Source organism: Ovis aries, chromosome 6 (genome assembly GCF_016772045.2).
Source record: "Ovis aries strain OAR_USU_Benz2616 breed Rambouillet chromosome 6, ARS-UI_Ramb_v3.0, whole genome shotgun sequence".
NCBI lineage: Eukaryota > Metazoa > Chordata > Mammalia > Artiodactyla > Bovidae > Ovis > Ovis aries.
In genome coordinates this window covers 60050534-60068307 of record NC_056059.1, presented here as the reverse complement: position 1 = coordinate 60068307, position 17774 = coordinate 60050534, and the positions used below count along the sequence as shown (strand labels likewise).

At 42.0% G+C, this 17774-nt stretch overlaps 1 protein-coding gene across 1 annotated transcript; it reads right to left on the bottom strand.

Annotated features, from left to right (window-relative positions):
- Nucleotides 1–1108: 1108 nt before the first annotated feature.
- On the bottom strand, nucleotides 1109–17730 carry CHRNA9 (cholinergic receptor nicotinic alpha 9 subunit). The gene is made up of 5 exons (XM_015096450.4): nucleotides 17568–17730; nucleotides 17100–17245; nucleotides 16016–16170; nucleotides 8037–8569; nucleotides 1109–4919 (listed from the first exon to the last, which is right to left on the bottom strand). Exons 1-5 carry the CDS (start codon nucleotides 17629–17631, stop codon nucleotides 4378–4380), a joined length of 1440 nt encoding a protein of 479 aa, XP_014951936.1. The 5' UTR covers nucleotides 17632–17730; the 3' UTR covers nucleotides 1109–4377.
- Between the last annotated feature and the right edge of the window lie 44 nt (nucleotides 17731–17774).

Below are 17774 nucleotides of genomic sequence, written 5' to 3'. Positions count from 1 at the left end.
CTCCAGCTGGGTTCAGGTAACCACTTCCGCCTCCTCTCAGGCCCCAGAGTGGTAATAGCTCTGCTTTGCTAGTCTTAGTGTTTCCTACCACCCTTTGTGTTTCTTTACATCCTGCCCACACCTTTGTAAATACTCCTTTATTAATCCTTCCTTGAATTATCCAAATTTGAGAACATCATTTGTGTCCTGGTGGAACCCTGAAAGATGCAAGAGGGTGGGGGACCTTGGCTGGGAAGAGTAGAGAGATAAAAATACACAAAGACAAGTGAGGTTTTGTTGCAGAGTTTATTTTTTAAGTTAGAGAACTTTGGGCATACTGACAAGCTCATGGAGTTCTAACAGCCAGAGCCTATTTCAAAGGTGTAATCTGATAGGAAGGAAGAAGTAGGCAGAGAGCTCTTTGCTTGCCTCTGGAGTTGATGACAAGTGGCCCCACCAGTGTTGCTCAAAATATTCTGGAACCTGTGCTTCCAGTTTGACCAAGACAGTCTATTTGCCAGGTTTGCTCATGGTTGTGTTGGCAAGTATTGGTCTGAGCAATGAACTGATGGGAAAGTAGACACAAAGGCTGAAAAAGGAGAAAGAACAAAGGTTGGGACCTCAACAAACCCAGGCACCCCTCACTGCACCAAGACCGTCAGACAGTAAAGCCGTTGGTGTTTCTAAAACACCAGGCCCTGGTGACCCAGCCTTGCTCACTTCGCTAACCTTGCACTCTCCTCTTTTGTAGGTCACTGATTCCATCTCTGCCCCGAGGGCCTCCTTTCTCTTTCTCAAATAATAATAAGCTCTGTTCTGCCCTTGAGCTTGAATTCTGACCTTTCCACTGCCTGCAACCTGGCACTCTGCCCAAGTCTTATCCTGGTTAACTCCCTCTTATGACCAGAGCTCATCTTCAAAGTCACTTCCTCAGCAGAATGACCACCCCAGTCCCTTTGGTCCCCACCCTTCACCCATTTCAGGGAATCCTTTAGACTCCTCTTTCAAAGCAGTAACCATGTCTTAAATTTTATGGAGGTGGAGAATTTTATTCAGAAAGTCAAGTAGGCTTTCTTACATGCCTTTTGCTTTTGTTTATTTTTACATCTATGTCTTGAATCATCTGGAATTTATTTTTGTACATTGCATAGGATGGGGGCTCGTTAACAGTCTAAACATTTTGGCACTTTGTGGGAACCTATTAAGTCTTCCTTTTACTCTCTCATTCTTTCAGTAAGTGTTTAATGGCTAATGACCTCATACTACACCCTTTATTGCCACAAAAAATAAAAACAGAATATCCTTATCACAAAGGATACAAAGAGAATAATGACAGAGTTTCTGGGCCCTAGACCTGGAGAGGACCTCAGTGTGCTTGGGGAATTAGATTTGTGAATGCAGAAATGCCAGCACAGCAGGGAATAGCTTTAGTGATGCGGGACAGTTATAAGCTTCTGGAACCCTGATGAATAATACATTTCTGTTCATTTGACTCTCTTACTGTGTGTAACATGTGTCTTACCCACTGAAATCATTTAATGAGTACTTTAACAACTAACCTGAGTGAAGTTTTCACTTTTCTCTGAAGTTCTAAATGCATCTTCAGTTACTTCCTGAATTTCTCTACCAGGATGCCCCACAAGCATTTCCAACTCAAGACATCCTAAATGGAATTCTTTCCTCCAAAACCTGGTCCTTCTTTATTCCTCACCTCAGTTGTTTGAGATGGAAAGCTCGGATCATTCTCAATGTCACCGTCTCCCCAAACCCACATCCAACAGGTCACCAAGTCCTGTCCAGTCTAGGTCATAAATACTTCGTGATTCATTCTCTTATTCCCACCGTCTTGGGTTAAGCCTTCACTATCAATTCCCTGAACTGGTTTTTAAAAATTTTCAGTAGGTCTCTCTTTTCTCTACAATCTTCTGACTCCCACCCCAATCTCACTTCTGAAATACAAGTGTGACTCTATCACTCCGTGATTGCAATTCTTTCATGTTTCTCAGACGTTTTTAGGATAAATTCAACATTTTTGGACACACGGTTCAATAGGGCTGCCTCAATCTGGCTATAGATATATCTATCTAAGTCAAATGATCTAAAATACAGAAAAAGTTATACACATAAAATTGCTCATTGGGTACTGTACTAGTCTTCTATTGCTGTTATAATAAATTACTGCAAATTTAGAATTTTGTGCCTTCAAACAACACAAAGGGAAGATGGTTAGACCCCTGGACTTTGTAACTTTGGATTTGTTTTTGTGTAGATAAATAACCTCTATCTGCTTAAGTCACAGTCCATTGGGTTTTCTATTATTTATTGCCAAATGCAGTTGTAACTTATAAAAGTACTTCTATAGTTAAAGAAAAAAAATAATCTGATTCTAAACTATATTTCCCCAAATCTTCCTAACCCCAACTCACTCCTTTTTCTGTTTAGCAAATGCCTATGCAATCTTCAAAACCCAGCTCAAACGGTACACCCCTACAAAGTCTTTCCCAAGCTTTCCCTCAAACAGATTAATCTTCGTTGTTCCATGGCATATTGTCCATGCTGCTATGATAGCACTTTTACACTACGTTGTATTTGTCTGGTTTCTTAACTGTCCCCTCTACTGAACTACAAAGCACCATATGAGAAACCAAAGGGTTGAAATCACATTTTGTATTTGATCACTTCAAAGCTGACATAGCACTCAGTATATAGTAGGTACACAACAGATATTTTACAAATAAGTAAACACAAGATTAAAAAACAATGTATATGTTTAAACCAAATACCATCCTTCTTTTCTAGCTTAACCCTTGTCTTCTCTCCATGTTGGCTCATTTGTTTTTTGTTGGTAAAAGAATAATTGAGGGGTTGGAAGTTAGGTCATGTGTATTAGTACTTGGATTATTTTAATCAAGATGCAAGTGAGGAAATTTGAAGACATATTTGACTCAAAGTAGGAAAAAACTGGAGAAGCACAGACAGTAATTTAGAGCAGAAATTCAGAATTAAGAACAAGAATCCCTCAATCAGGACTTCTCTGGTGCTCAGTGATTAAGACTTCACCTTTTAATCCTAGAGATGTAGGTTTGATCCCTGGTGAGGGAGTTAAGATCCCACCTGCCTCATGGCCAGAAAACCAAATCATAAAATAGAAACAGTATTGTAACAAAGTCAATAAAGACTTTAAAAATCATCCACATCAAAAAAATCTTTAAAAAAATCCCTCAATCACTACCATTCTAAATCATGATCTGTCTCAGCCAAAAAGCAGTGTGGCTTTAGCAGTCCTGGCCCAGACTCACAGAGCCAAGGGTTTATCTCCCAGCTCTACTTACCACCGAGGTGGATTTGGAGGCAGGTCACTTACACCCACCTTCCTCAGAGACAGCTTCTTCCTCTGAGAAAGGTGACTAGAAACACTGGTCCACCTAGCTCACAAAATTGTGGCGAAGATTAGCAAGGATCAGACCCGTGCATAAGATTTGGTACAATACCCACTTCAAATGTGAATCATGTAGCTTTATTATAGGTAGGAGAAAATAAATGTTTGGTGAATAACTGAATGAATGAAAAAATCAGCCCAGTTTGCAGGTGATCTTGCTTAAACCCAAGGCTAAATGTAGGAATGACTTCATCTTTAAGGTTCGTATAAAATATAACCAACATATATGACATCATCAATACAAAGAAAGCTCTTTTCCCCCACTGAGTTGCCGATCTTTAGCCTTTCTTTATGTGGTGCAAAATGTTTTTATTCCATCAATTGAAATACAGCTTGAAATGCACCAGAGAAATGAGAAAGGTAACATGGAGACTTAAATTAACACTAAGGAATATATGACTATTTTTCTTTTTTCAAAAGTTTTTGAACTTTTTTCAAAAGTTCTAGTAGGAGCTAGGAGAAGGCAACGGCAACCCACCAGTACTCTTGCCTGGAAAATCCCGTGGACAGAGGAGCCTGATAGGCTGCAGTCCATGGGGTTGCTAAGAGTCGGACACGACTGAGCGACTTCACTTTCACTTTTCACTTTGATGCATTGGAGAAGGAAATGGCAACCCAGTCCAGTGTTTTTGCCTGGAGAATCCCAGGGACGGAGGAGCTTGGTGGGCTACAGTCCAGGGGTCACAAAGAGTCGGACACGACTGAGCAACTTCACTTTCACTTTTCTCTATTTCCTCCATTGTCTTGCCCTGGAAATTTTGAACCTCCTGCTAAATTTAAACTGACAGCTATAATACTGATCTGAAGTTAAAAATAAAAAGTAAAGACAATATAACCCCTAATTTATATATATTTGTGTATCTGTGTGTAAATATGGATATAGATATTTCTGATTTGGAAGAGCATTAAAGTAGATCACAGGGACGTATATTGATTTATTCCCACATATCAAATGCTTACTAATCTGCTCTTGCTATGATCAAAATAGTCATCACAAACACCATAATGAAAAAAATCCACATGAAAAATCGGTCTATGACTTTTGCAACCTTTTTCCATTCGCTCCCCTTGGAACTGGTGGCCTTGTGGTCTTTGAGGCACTTGGCGATGTATTCAATATTCTTCGTCAACACTCTGTACCGTGCGCAGTAGCTGTCCCCATCCTCCAGGTTCTCACCCTGGTACCTCAAGTCATTCTTTAAGAGTTTGTTCACTTCCTTCTTTCTGGAAGGGTCTTTATTTCTGGTTGTTTTCAGATTAGGCTCTGGAAGTTTGTCATATACCTTCGTAAGACAGTCTCGCTCCCTGTCTTGGTCGGGGCTAAGGCAGCTCTCACCCACGTCGTAGACAAACAAGATCCTGGACATGTATTTCAGGATGACCACCCGGGCCCAGGGTGGCACTGGCCTGGCCTCAGCCCCGCAGAAGTGGATATTCATCACCATTATGGTCAAAGCAGTGGAGGCTGTGATCAAGGCCATCGTGGCTATGTAGTATTTGCCTAGGAAAATAACAGCAACCAAGTTAGCTTAAAACTGTCTTCAAGGGACTTCACTGGTGGTTGAGCAGTTAAGAATCCATCTAGCAATGCAGGGGATGTGGTTTTTATCCCCGGTTGGGGAACTAAGATCCCACATTTAGAGAAGAAGCTAAGCTCACGAACTTCAATTAGAAAATCCAAAAAAAGAAAAAAGAAAATCCATGTGCTGCAATGAAATATCCCACGTGCCACAGCTAAGACCCAAAGCAGCCAAATAAATAAATATATATTTAGAGGGAAAAACTGTCTTCATATTTGACTCACAAATAAACAACTGGAAGTTGTACACATTAATGGTGACTAGTATGCTGCTGCTGCTGCTGCTAAGTCGCTTCAGTCGTGTCCAACTCTTTGCGACCCCATAGACGGCAGCCCACCAGGCTCCCCCATCCCTGGGATTCTCCAGGCAAGAACAGTGGAGTGGGTTGCCATTTCTTTTTCCAATGCATGAAAGTGAAAAGTGAAAGTGAAGTCGCTCAGTCATGTCCGACTCTTAGTGACCCAATGGATGCAGCCTACCAGGCTCCTCCATCCATGGGATTTTCCAGGCAAGAGTACTGGAGTGGGGTGCCATCGCCTTCTCTGAACTAAATCCTATGGTGTCTTTAATTGATAACTCATCAAGATAAAGAAGGATTTAGTTCAACCACAGAAAACTGTAATTCACAATACTAACGGAGGAAAAGAAAAACTCACATGATTGTCTTAACAGATGAAAACAATACATTTGATAATGTTCATCATCTGTTTATTATTTGTTAAAAGCTCTGAGTAAACTAAAAATAAAATCTTTCTTAACATTGTAAAGGATATGGGTCAAAAGCCTGGATCAAATGCTATACTTAATGAAGTAAAATGTAAATACATTTCTTAAAACTGGAACATTGTAAAGGATATGGGTCAAAAGCCTGGATCAAATGCTATACTTAATGAAGTAAAATGTAAATACATTTCTTAAAACTGGAACTCTATTTCATAGGTACTACAAATAACACATTGTGACTATTAAATCTCTCAAGAAAGATCTGTGTGCACCTTTCCTAAAAAGATACATTTTATATTATCACAAAGACAGGAAAAGTAATGCTTGTAAAATTCATGAGTCATGTTTTAAGACATCTTTCTTCAGAAACTGAGCCAGCTTCCTGTTGAATTTAGCTGGTAAAGCAGAGAGCAGGATCTGCCTATTGATCCTGCCTCAAACAGGGTTATGATTGGATGTCATCACTGTCAATCATTTCTGCCTTAGGAAAAGTAATGAAAGAACCAACACACCCTTTCCTCTTTATTAGTGGTGATGAGAAAGGAGAGAACTTTCTGTGTCTATTTCTCAAAAAGAGGTGCATGAGTGCGAGTGCTAGTGTGTGAGTGAGTGTGTGTGTGTGTGTGTGTGTGTGTGTGTGTGTGTGTAGCTTGCTTGAAGAAACATAACAAGGAAGAAATCTCCAAATAGAGAAACCAACGTAATAACATCTGAATGTTATTCAGATGGGTAATACTACATTCAGGAGAGAAAAGGCAGTATAATATTTCTTTTATATTGGTCACTAAGTCTCTTGGTGTTCTGAAATTTCCTCCTACTGATTGCTTTACAGAACTAAAACCTAGATCTAGCTTCTGATTCTTGAAAGCATCTGCTGCTGCTGCTACTGCTGCTAAGTCACTTCAGTTGTGTCCGACTCTGTGCAACCCCATAGACGGCAGCCCACCAGCCTCCACCGTCCCTGGGATTCTCCAGGCAAGAACACTGGAGTGGGTTGCCATTTCCTTCTCCAATGCATGAAAGTGAAAAGGGAAAGTGAAGTCGCTTAGTTGTGCCCAACCCTTGGCGACCCCATGGACTGCAGCCTACCAGGCTCCTCCATCCATGGGATTTTCCAGGCAAGAGTACTGGAGTGGGGTGCCACCGCCTTCTCCTGAAAGCATCTATTACAACATAAGTCATTGAGGCAGAGGTGGTGGATCTGGGTGTTATCCTTGGTGGCAGGAAGTAGGTATTAAAGGTATTAGGAGGGATCTCACAACAAGAGAGGTAAAGGAAAAGGAAGGCAGTGATGGCAGCCACAGTCTACCCTTGGAGGAACATTTCATTATTGCAGATGTTTGAAAATGTGATCTACTTTAGAATCACCTCAGATTCCCAAATCTTGTCCAAGACTGCTTTTTTAAAAACCTCTTTTGCTGTGAGAACCTGTATTTTTTTCTTTTTCTTTCCTTTGGCTGAACTTCATGGCATGTGGAACTTTCCTGACCAGGGATTGAACCCGCACCCCTGCAGTAGAGCACAGAGTCTTAACCACTGGACCACCAGTTACCTGTACTTATAACAGTCTCCCTCACACCTATTATACTCAATAAAGGTTGAGAATTATTCTATCAAGGGTAGATGGTAGGCTTAAAAATCTAGCTCATCATTCCCATCGTGTTTACCATTTTTCCCAAGAAGAAACCACTTGTGATATAAGATACTAACAGTCACTGTTTGCTCAGTCCTCACCATAAGCCAGGCTCTGTGCTAAGCAATGGCACAGTGAGGTAGCAATTACACAAATTTTGAAGATGATGACGTAGAGACTCAAAGATTAAGTAAATTGCTTAAGGTTGATCAAGGAAGGAATGGCAAAGTCAGAGTTCAAATGCAGATTTCTTTGACTTCAAAATCAGGGCCTTAGCCTAAAAGCCAGTGGTTTTTTGACTTGAACGAAAAGCTCATCAGAATCACCCAGAAAGCTTGTGAAAACAGTTTGCAGGCTTTACCCTGACCCTAGTCAGCAGGTCTAGAGTGGGCCCTGAGGATTTGTATATCCAAATTGAGGCTGATGCTGTGGGTCCAGGGACCATACTTCAAGAACCACTGCTCTAAACAACACGGCTCTCATTCTTCTTTTGGGTAAACCTGGAGACCTCAAGCCCAGCTTTGTCTTGAACAGCCACATCACTATTCAGAGATGCCAACTGAAGACACTAAATGAGCCTGTGTTGAGTTTGTAGTTGACTTAATTGTTATGAATTTAAAGGCACAGATACAACTGCAGTCACCAGAAAGCTGACTCAAAAGTGTAAGAGATTTTAACTCACCGATCAGAGGGACGTTTTCTGAGGCTGGCATGATCTCTGCCACCATGAGCTGAAATACAGTCATGGCCAACAGTATGGTTACTCCCAGGGAGACCTTTTCCCCAGAGGCTGCTGGGAGATAGAAACTCAGGGGAGCCAGAAAAGATATGAGGACGCAGGGGATGAGCAGGTTGACAATGTAGAAGGAGGATCTCCTCTTCAGAAGGAGAGTGAACGTCACATCCGGGTAAGGCTCAGAGCAGCAGCCGTAGGAGATCACGTTCTTCACAGCAGGCATGCCGTGCACCTCCCACTCCACGTCTTCAATGAAGTCAGAGAGGTCTCCACTGTCCAGGGCATTGAATATGTCCACCTGATTGCCATTGTAGGTCCAGGAGCCAAAGGTCAGGTTGCACTGCTGATTATCAAAGGGGAAGTAGGTGACGTCCACCACACAGGAGCTTTTGGTGATGGCTGGTGCATCCCAGGTGATCAGCCCGTCATACCGCAGGACCACATTGGTGTTCACAGGCTCAGAAGATTCATCGTCAGCCCTGGAGGTCAGAGGAGGAAAATGAGAGCTGCTTACCAGGACAACTCACCAAGTTCCTTAACCCAGACAGCTCACTGCCCTTTTCCCATCACTTGAGTGTCTTTGGCAATGGACCACCATTCTTGTTACACTGGCTTGAAAGTCCAAAATCAACTCTAATTTGCCCTTCTTCTCTACCTCCTATAACTAGTTAGGGCCAAGTTCTCTTGGATTCTTCCTTTAAAGCATCTCCGCCAGACTTTCTTAGTGGTCCAGTGGTTAAGAATCCACCTGCCAATGCAGGGGACACGTTTCAATCCCTGGACTGGGAGGATCCCACATGCTCTGAGGCAACTAAGCCCATGCACCACAACCTCTGAGCCTGTGCACACGGAGCCTGTGCTCCACAACAGAAGCCGCCACTGCAGTGAGAAGCCAGTGCACCCCAACGAGGAGTAGACCCCGCTCACCGCAACTAAGAGAGCCCACGTGCAGCCCAGGGCAACCAAAGTTAAACAAATAAGCCTCTCTGCCTGTTATCCCTTCCTCTCCGTTCCCAATGCCATTCTCTTGGTCCAGGTATAATGATTCAAACACCCAGACAAAAAGTAAATGAGGCTAAAATCTGACAGAGAGGCTCTGCTTAAATGATTTTGTTAACTTTGGGCACAAGAATATTAAGGTAGCTCTTTGTTGCTGTTGGAAGAATTTTACATGTTTATTGTAGAACATCTGAAAAACACAGAGGAAAAAATTATTCATCTATAATTAAAAGATAATAATTCTAGATATATCTTGGTTTTGCTTTATCAACATTTATGGCTGGCATTTTGGGGGTACAAAATTTCTATTTCGTTTTGGGGAATGACTTTTCCACCACCATTGTAAGGCAGATGAAATGATGATCAAGGTACCCTAGGCTCCCCTGGCCAGGGGCTGGCTTGTGACCTGAGCTAGGTCCAACTGATTCATACTCCCTGGGGTTTAAATATTAAGCAGAGTGACCCAAAGACCAAAAAAGAGTCAATCTGATAATAGATTCCTAGAAAAATCAATTATTTAAAAATTTTTTAAAAATTCAATAGCCCCTTGTCTTGAACTATGGAGTAGTCCTAGTCTGTCCTTTCCAAGGCCTTATCAATGATTTTTCTCCTTTAATTCAGTGAGCTGTAGCATATCCTTCCTACAAATTCCTTTTTTGACAAGGTAGACAAAGTCAGTTTTCAATGCTTTCAGCCTTAACTGATCCATTTCTGTTAATATTTAATGCATATTTTTCTCAGTGTTCCTTACAATTTTTTCCCTATAAACTATATTATGGCTAAATGTAATGTGATATGCTGGATTAGATCCTATAACAGAAAACAGGACATTAGTGGAAAAGCTGGTGAAGTCCAGATAAAGCCTGTAGATTAGTTGTGTGCTCAGTCGTTCTGACTCTTTGCGGCCCCGTGGACTGTAATCAACCAGGCTCCTCTGCCCATGGAATTCTCCAGTCAAGAATACTGGAGTGGGTTGCCATTTCTTACAACAGGGGATCTTCCTGACCCAGAGATCAAACCTGCGTCTCTTCTGTCTCCTGCATTGACAGGCAGATTCTTTACCACTAGCAACACTAATAGTATTATATTAGTTTTGGCATATGTACTATGGTTATATAAGACATGATGTTAAGGAAAACTGCGTGAAAAGTATACAGGAACTCTGTGCCATCTTTCCAACTTTTCTATAAAATTATCTTGAAACAAAAAAGTTAGTTTACCAAAAACAAGACTGAGACAGTTTTTAAATGTAGGTGGTCATTTGTCCATAATCTTCTGCAACATTATTTTCATAGCTAAATTATATGCAATTATACTCCTTTTTAGAGATGTGCCGCAGTAATTTAACCAGCTCACTGATGCTCAGCATTATGGTTGTTTCTATTTTTTACATTTACAAACAATGCAACAGTGAACATCCCTGTCATCAAACTGTTGCATTTATCCACTGACTCTTTCCTTAGGTTAAATTGCTAGAAGATGATGTATTAGATCTAAGAACTGACATGTTTTACAAGTTTTTTCCTACTTATTAACCTTTAGGTACCACAAGGCAATGGTCTGATTGTGTCCACTCTAATCAAAGCATTGCAGCTGAATTGTGGTGCTCAATTTTTAATGGAAGTCTAAAGAGGGGATCTTTAATGTGGGTCTTGTGAAGACAACAAAATGGCGTTTTTGAAAATGACAGAACCTACCCTCTGTAAAAATAAAAAGTATATATAATTAGCTATCCAAATGTTGAGAACTGGAGCATCACTCACCTATCCTACCTGGTATAAGAGATCTGGGAGTCAGAGAGAATATATCTGGAGCTAGAATGATTCTATTAGTCATAGTCCTTGCAGGAAATGGATGGCACATTCAAATTAGATAGCTTGAGGAGGATTTAATAAAAGGACTGTACTAAGATAAGTATAGGGCAACCACTCTGGGACTAGTAACACCACAGTTATTACCATTCCTGGGCCTGAAGAAATGAAGGGAAGGTGCAATTACCAGTACCTGGAGGGAAAAGCGGCAGAAGAGGGTCAGCACGATAAGAGACTTGCCGCCGCTGCTGCTGCTACTAAGTCACATCAGTCGCATCTGACTCTGTGCTACCCCATAGACAGCAGCCCACCAGGCTCCTCTGTCCCTGGGATTCTCCAGGCAAGAATACTGGAGTGGGTTGCCATTTCCTTCTCTAATGCATGTATGCATGCTAAGTCGCTTCAGTCGTGTCCGACTCTGTGCAACTCTATGGACAGCAGCCCACCAGGCTCCTCTGTCCTTGGGATTCTCTAGGCAAGAATACTGGAGTGGGTTGCCATTTCCTTCTCCAATAGGAGACATGCCTTCTGTCAAAGGACACAGCCAGCCAAAGATAATAACTCTAGGAAGGGAGCAAGGGAATACATGCCCCAACCTTACTTTTCTCCCTCCAGCTGCTCACAGTGTTTCTCATTGGGCCAACCCACCCAGAAGCAAAGGAGCCCACTGTCTGAAAACATCACCCCAGCTACTCAGGAGGAGTTTGAAGACATTACTATTAATTGCTTCATGACCAGTACTTTGTTTTATTTCCCTGGTTTCTCTGATCACATTATTTTACAGCTCAGCACTTGCAATGGTTTCCTATGGCCCACCAATGCTTCCAAATCTTCTTGAGCAGTTCTATAAGGGCTTAAAGGGCTTTTGACAGCTCTATCCCTGACCTTCTTTCCAGGCTTTAAACTTGCTTTGCAATCTCTTTGTTGGCCGTCTCCATGTGAAAGTTCCTTTGGTCTCCCAAAGTGAACAGGTCTCACAATAAATCCACACCTTTTTCTCCAAACCTGTTCCTCTTCTCCCTCCTTGACTACCAATCTCATCTTTTTTTTCTTTTTAAAGAGTTTTATTGATTGACATACAATAAACTGCATACATTTAAAATGTAAAATTTGAACAAATCTGACATATGTATATCCAATCTCATCTGAAAGTTTTCCTACGCTTTCTTTCATCTAAGCTACGTAAGCAGAACTTAAAGCTAAATTATAGACAAATCTTCTGATTTCAGCAGGGTACCTAATTTCTCATTAGGTCTAAAATCCAAGTGCTAAACCTGTTCATTAAAATCCAACCATTAAAACTATCTCATAATAAACACACATCTGAAATTTCTGTAATCCACTCTTTACCTAATTTAAAAATGTCAGGAATCCTTGCAGTCTCTTACACCAACCATTATATTGCCCACAGACCTATACTAAACAACCCCACCAGAACTTCGAGCCTCAATTTATTTATTCCTTTACCAAACTGCTAATAGCCAATATCTGTTTGAGTCATTACATTGTTATAGAGCTCACTACCTCTTAGGAAAACTCATTATTCAAATTATTAGTTTTTCTTTTAATTGAATTAAAATGCAATCTAAAAACCCTTTAACTTCTACTTGTTGTTTTGGGTTTTGTCCTCTGGAGGAATTTCCTCTTTTCCCTCCACCTTATTTTCTCTCTGATTGCCTATGATAGCCATCAAGTCTTCCTAAGGACCTCTGTCTTTCTAACTAAGCATCAATCAATTCAACTGCTCCTCACATGAAATAGCTTCCAGGCACATCGCCATCCTGCTCACTCACCCCAGATAATCTAACCCATGGACTCAGGTACCAATGGTGACTCTAGATGTTCAGCATTTTCCTGCCCAAACTATGTTTATCACACACAACTGGATCACCTGCCTTACATCCCTCTTTATTCTCCCTACCACCACTCAGGAAGCCCATTCTGGGGTCTACAAGCGTTGGTACTGGTTTCTGAGAAGTACTGATATTATATCTGAGATCAGAAGATTCTACAGGTCCAGGAATTCAGCTAGAAGGACCAGGGTAAGGGCAACAGCTATCACTGGGGTCCCTCCTTTGCCTGATACTCTAACTCTCTTCTATTCTCATTTCAGCTGCTCAAAGGGATGCAAATGACATCCAATCACAGCTACATTTAGGGTTTCCTCTAAATATTGATAGCAAAACTCTGATGTTACTGAGAAGGAGAATACACAGGAGAAAACAGGATTCAAAACAGAACCGTCCATAAGAGGAGAGCAAAGAAGACTAAAGAGTTAACCCAGACGAACAGAAAAGAATTGATGAATCAGTATAGCGGGAAAGGTCTGTGTGGAAAAGTGTGGGGACCAGACTCACACATCTCAAGGAGGCCAGTGATCTGGGCAGGGAGGGGAAGGATGGAGAATGGGGTCAAAATTTACCAAAGCCACCACAGGTCCGTGTGAGCTCACGAGTGATTAACTGGCTTCTCTGATAAAGGAGATCTGGGGCAGACTTAACTTAAGTCACCATTCCCACTCACAGAGAAGACTTTCAATAAGAGCTGGTCACTGCTTCAGTCAATCAAAGCAAGAGGAAAAGGAGAACCAGCATTCTGTTTTTTTTCAGGGAGAATTCGGAACTTACAGAGTGCTGTAAGTGTTCTATGTAAAGCATGTCCTCTGCTTATTCTCCAGGAGGAGGTGATGGACATCCTGGCCCATTCTCTTGCCTTCTATGTATGTGAATGCGCGTGTGTGCTGTGAGGGGGGTGCGCAGGGTGGGAACCGTGGTAATAAGGCACCAGTACTTGGGGAAGGAAATGGCAGCCCAGTCCCATATTCTTGCCTGGAGAATCCCATGGACAGAGGAACCTGGTGGGCTACAGCCCATGGGGTCGCAAAGAGTCAGACATGACTGAAAGAGGCTTAGCACTTGGACTTAGCAAGGTGCATACGGAAGATACCTCTGGCCACTCAGAGTGGGGAATAGTCAACAGGGTCAGAGGTATGATTCACAAAGTTGTGACCCTTGGACAAGCTGAGTAGGGACTGAAACTAAAATTCAGGCTGCAACCAACCAGTGTGGCATCCTGAAGGGAAACTCACACCCAGTAGAAGAGTGAGTTCCCTCGGAGAGTCCCCCTCTCCAAGTTGCTCCTCATTCATCTCACTCTGCTCAAAGAGGACTTTTCCTAACTCTGAGAGACTTGAGTTCCAGAATAAAAAGGGAGAGAGCCCTTTTGACAACAGGTGGAGCAGCTGAGCCTGAGCTGTGACGGAGTGATCTGGTTCATTCTCAAACTGCAGGCCATGGACCAGCAGCACTACCATCTGGAGCTCAGAGAAATGCAGAACGACCAGCTCTACCCCAGACCTACTGAGTAAGAATCTGTATTTCAGCAGGCTCCTCAGGTGATTCATGCACACTTTACAATTTTAGAAACTTAAGCCTTACCTGCCCACTCACTAAAACCCCTTGCTCTTAGACCAGGAAAAGGCCACCTGGATCTCATGATTCAGTTCATCTTCCACTCTATACAAAGTCCAAAATCCATGGGCCAGCTTTTAGCTGGTTCCTTCTGATTAAATCTTAATGTACTCAGTTGCTCAGTTGTGCCTGACTCTTTGTGACCCTGTGGACTGTAGCCTGCCAGGCTCCTCTGTCCGTGGAATTTTCCAGGCAAGAATACCGGAGGGGATTGCCATTTCCTACTCTAGAGGAACTTCCCAACCCAGGAATTGAACCCTTCTCTCTTGCATCTCCTGCATTGGCAGGCAGATTTACTACTGCACTGCCTGGGAAGCCCCTTAATCTTAACAGTATCATGTATTTTCCATATATGATCACAGACAAGGAAGCACCACTGTTATGGGCTGAATTGCATCTGCAAAAAGTTCATGTGTTGAACCCTAGCCCCTGGCACTTCAGAATACAACCTTATTTGGAACAGAGTCATTGCAGCTGTAATTAGTAGTTAAATGTATTTAAAAGAAGAGATCATATTCTTGAGATTATGAGTAATTTTTACTTCTGTCTTGAAACTGAACTGAAAGTTGCTCAGTCATGTCTGACTCTTTGCGACCCCATGAACTATACAGTTCATGGAATTCTCTAGGCCAGAATACTGGAGTGGGTAGCTTATCCCTTCTCCAGGGGATCTTCCCAACCCAGGAATCGAACCAGGGTCTCCTGCATTGCAGGCGGATTGTTTACCAACTGAGCTATCAGGGTAATTTAGACAACTTTATCTTTTTTAAACAGTAAATCTGTAAATTTTTTGTGTTAAGAAAAGCAATAAACTTATCTTTAATTTTTAAAAAAAGACGAGGTCATATTGGTGTAGGGTGGGCGTCTAATGCAATATGACTGGTGTCGTCAATGCAAGGGGAGATATGGACACAGACAACACACAGGGAACACGATGCCATGTGAAGAAGAAGGCAGAGATTGGGGTGATGCTTGTATAAGTCAAGAGACCAAAGATTGCCAGCAACCACCCAAGAATCTAGGGCAGAGACATTGATTGATCCCTCACCGCCTTAGAAGGAACTAACCTTGCCAATACCTTTATCTTATACTTCTAGCCTCCAGAACTGCAAGACAATAGTTCCTGTGGTTTAAGCCACCCAGTTTGTAGTACTTTGTCACAGTAGCCCTAGAAAACTAACATGACTTCCAATACAGTTTCTCACCTGAAAGGGAGAATGTAGCTCTAAGATTTTTATGACCATTATTATTTTATTATCTGAGGTTTTATAACTATCAGTTCAGGATCTAGGAACATGAATTGACTTAACTTCATGCATGTTTCAAACTTCCCTCTTCCATTATGTTTGGTGGTGGCGGTGGTGGTGGTTGATGGTGGTTTACTTGCTAAATCATGTCAGACTCTTTGTGACCCCAGGGACTGTAGCCTGCCAGGCTCCTCGGTCCATGGGATCTTCCAGGCAAGAATACTGGAGTGGATTGCCATTTCCTTCTCCAGGGGATCTTCCCTATCCAGGGATTAAACCTGGGTCTGCTGCATTACACTTGGATTCCTTACCAACTGAGCCACCAGGGAGGCCCCATTATGTTTACATTCTGTCTAATCAACAAGTTCATTCCTGAGAAGCTACTGACTTGCACTTACTTGTTATATAGGACAATATCCGGTCTCCACACCAGGTCGCTGGGGATCCTGATGGAGTCCAGTCCATCATATTGGTCTCGATCCCACGTGAGATATGCATCATGCCAGATTTGGCGGATCCACAAATAGGCAGTCAGAATTTGGTTTCTCTCATCCTGCAAAATTAACCCAGATATAACTGTCCAGTAGACACCTCAATCAAACACACTTTGTAAAACACCTGTCTTCAAAACAGGAATTCCAAGAACACTAATCTATTTCCAATAAGTAAGCAAGAGTTTTTTTGAGTCTATCTCCTTGATTGATTGCCAAGGTCATATTTTTCCTGCTTGATTAGTGTTTGGAGCATCAAGTGGACAAATATTTAAATCATCAGATGCATAGGTCAACTGCTCAAATTTCTCCGAAAATTGATCAACTGATGAATGATTTTTTTTGAATGAAAAAGTCAGCAAACATCAACAATGTATAGAAAAAAAGATTTTGAAGTTTCATAACTGTGTAACTAAACACATATGAGCATTAATGTATGTCATCTTAAAACATCTTTTAAAAATTAAGACAAAATTCATATTGCATGAAACTCACCACTTTAACCATTTAAAGTGTGCAATTCAGCGGTTTCCAGTTTATTCACAATGTCATGCAACCATCCCCATTTTCTGCTTCCAGAACATTTTGTCATCCCAAAAGAGAAATCATATGACAATCAAGCAGGCAATCACTATTTCCCCATCATTCTCACAGCTCCTGGCAACCTAACTCCTCTTTCTGTCTTTATGGTTTTGCTGACTTTGCACATTTCATAGAAATGGAACATGTAATGTGTAACCAACTTTCTTGAGATGTTCTAAGACTGTTAATGTTCATGGAAAGACTCAGGTAATTTAGTGCAATTAATTTTGTAGAAAGTGTTCCTCCCCTGGAATTCGCTTCTATTCCCTTCTATTCCCTTCTCCCTCCAGCTTGCACACAGAGCTGTCTGTTCTCATTTTCTCTCAAATTCCCAGGTAAGACATTCCCTTTAGAAAGCACTGTTAGTTTCATTCTAACCATTCAGAAGAGTCAACACTATGTTACTCACCATATCCTTAATCTGAGAAAGTGTAATCTGGAGTGTGACGTTCAGAACTTCATCTGTATCCTCTACTGGACGAAGAGCATTAGAGTAGTCTTCAAAAAGGTCATTGAACAACTTCTGAGCATATTTTCCATCTGCTGGTTCTACAGCTGCTCAAAAAGGGGGATCTGGATCAAGCTTCAGTGTTATGAGTATTTCAAGGCAAAGAGCAACAGACCAAGGACTAGCATTGGTTCTATTATCCCTACCTACCATCCTACCTATCTACCTACCTACCTACCATCAGCTAGGAACAAGCTCTGGGTCAAGTGGAGTTATTTCTCTGGCAGACCTACAGGGTCAGCATGAGACTGTAAGAAGCTGAAATACTTCCTTACAGTTAGAGCATCTGTTCTTTTCCTGGCCCACCCAACATTCCACCAAAGAAGTGATCCCTGGGCTAAGACAGTTGCACACCCACCAGCCTCTTACCTCTCAGTCTGGAGGCAGCAAAGTAAATCCAGCAAAAGGAGATGCAGGAATGAGGCCAGTTCATCTTTCCCTTAAGTCTCTGTAAGTCCCCGGCTAGGCGCTGCAGTCTTCTACTTCTCCAGCAATGGGAAGGGTCCGGGCACACAGCTGCCACTCTGTCTCTGTCTCTGCACAGCAGATGGGGAGCTCAGGCTTGCCAGGCACAGA

Bases quoted from the DNA above. Each gene is read 5' to 3' on its own strand.
- CHRNA9 (XM_015096450.4), bottom strand. From the start codon at position 17,631: ATGAACTGGCCTCATTCCTGCATCTCCTTTTGCTGGATTTACTTTGCT. The intron at 17,246-17,567 runs GTAAGAGGCTGG...CTTTTTGAGCAG, and splicing joins TGCTGCCTCCAGACTGAGAG to CTGTAGAACCAGCAGATGGA. The intron at 4,920-8,036 runs GTGAGTTAAAAT...TTATTTTCCTAG, and splicing joins AGAAAACGTCCCTCTGATCG to GCAAATACTACATAGCCACG.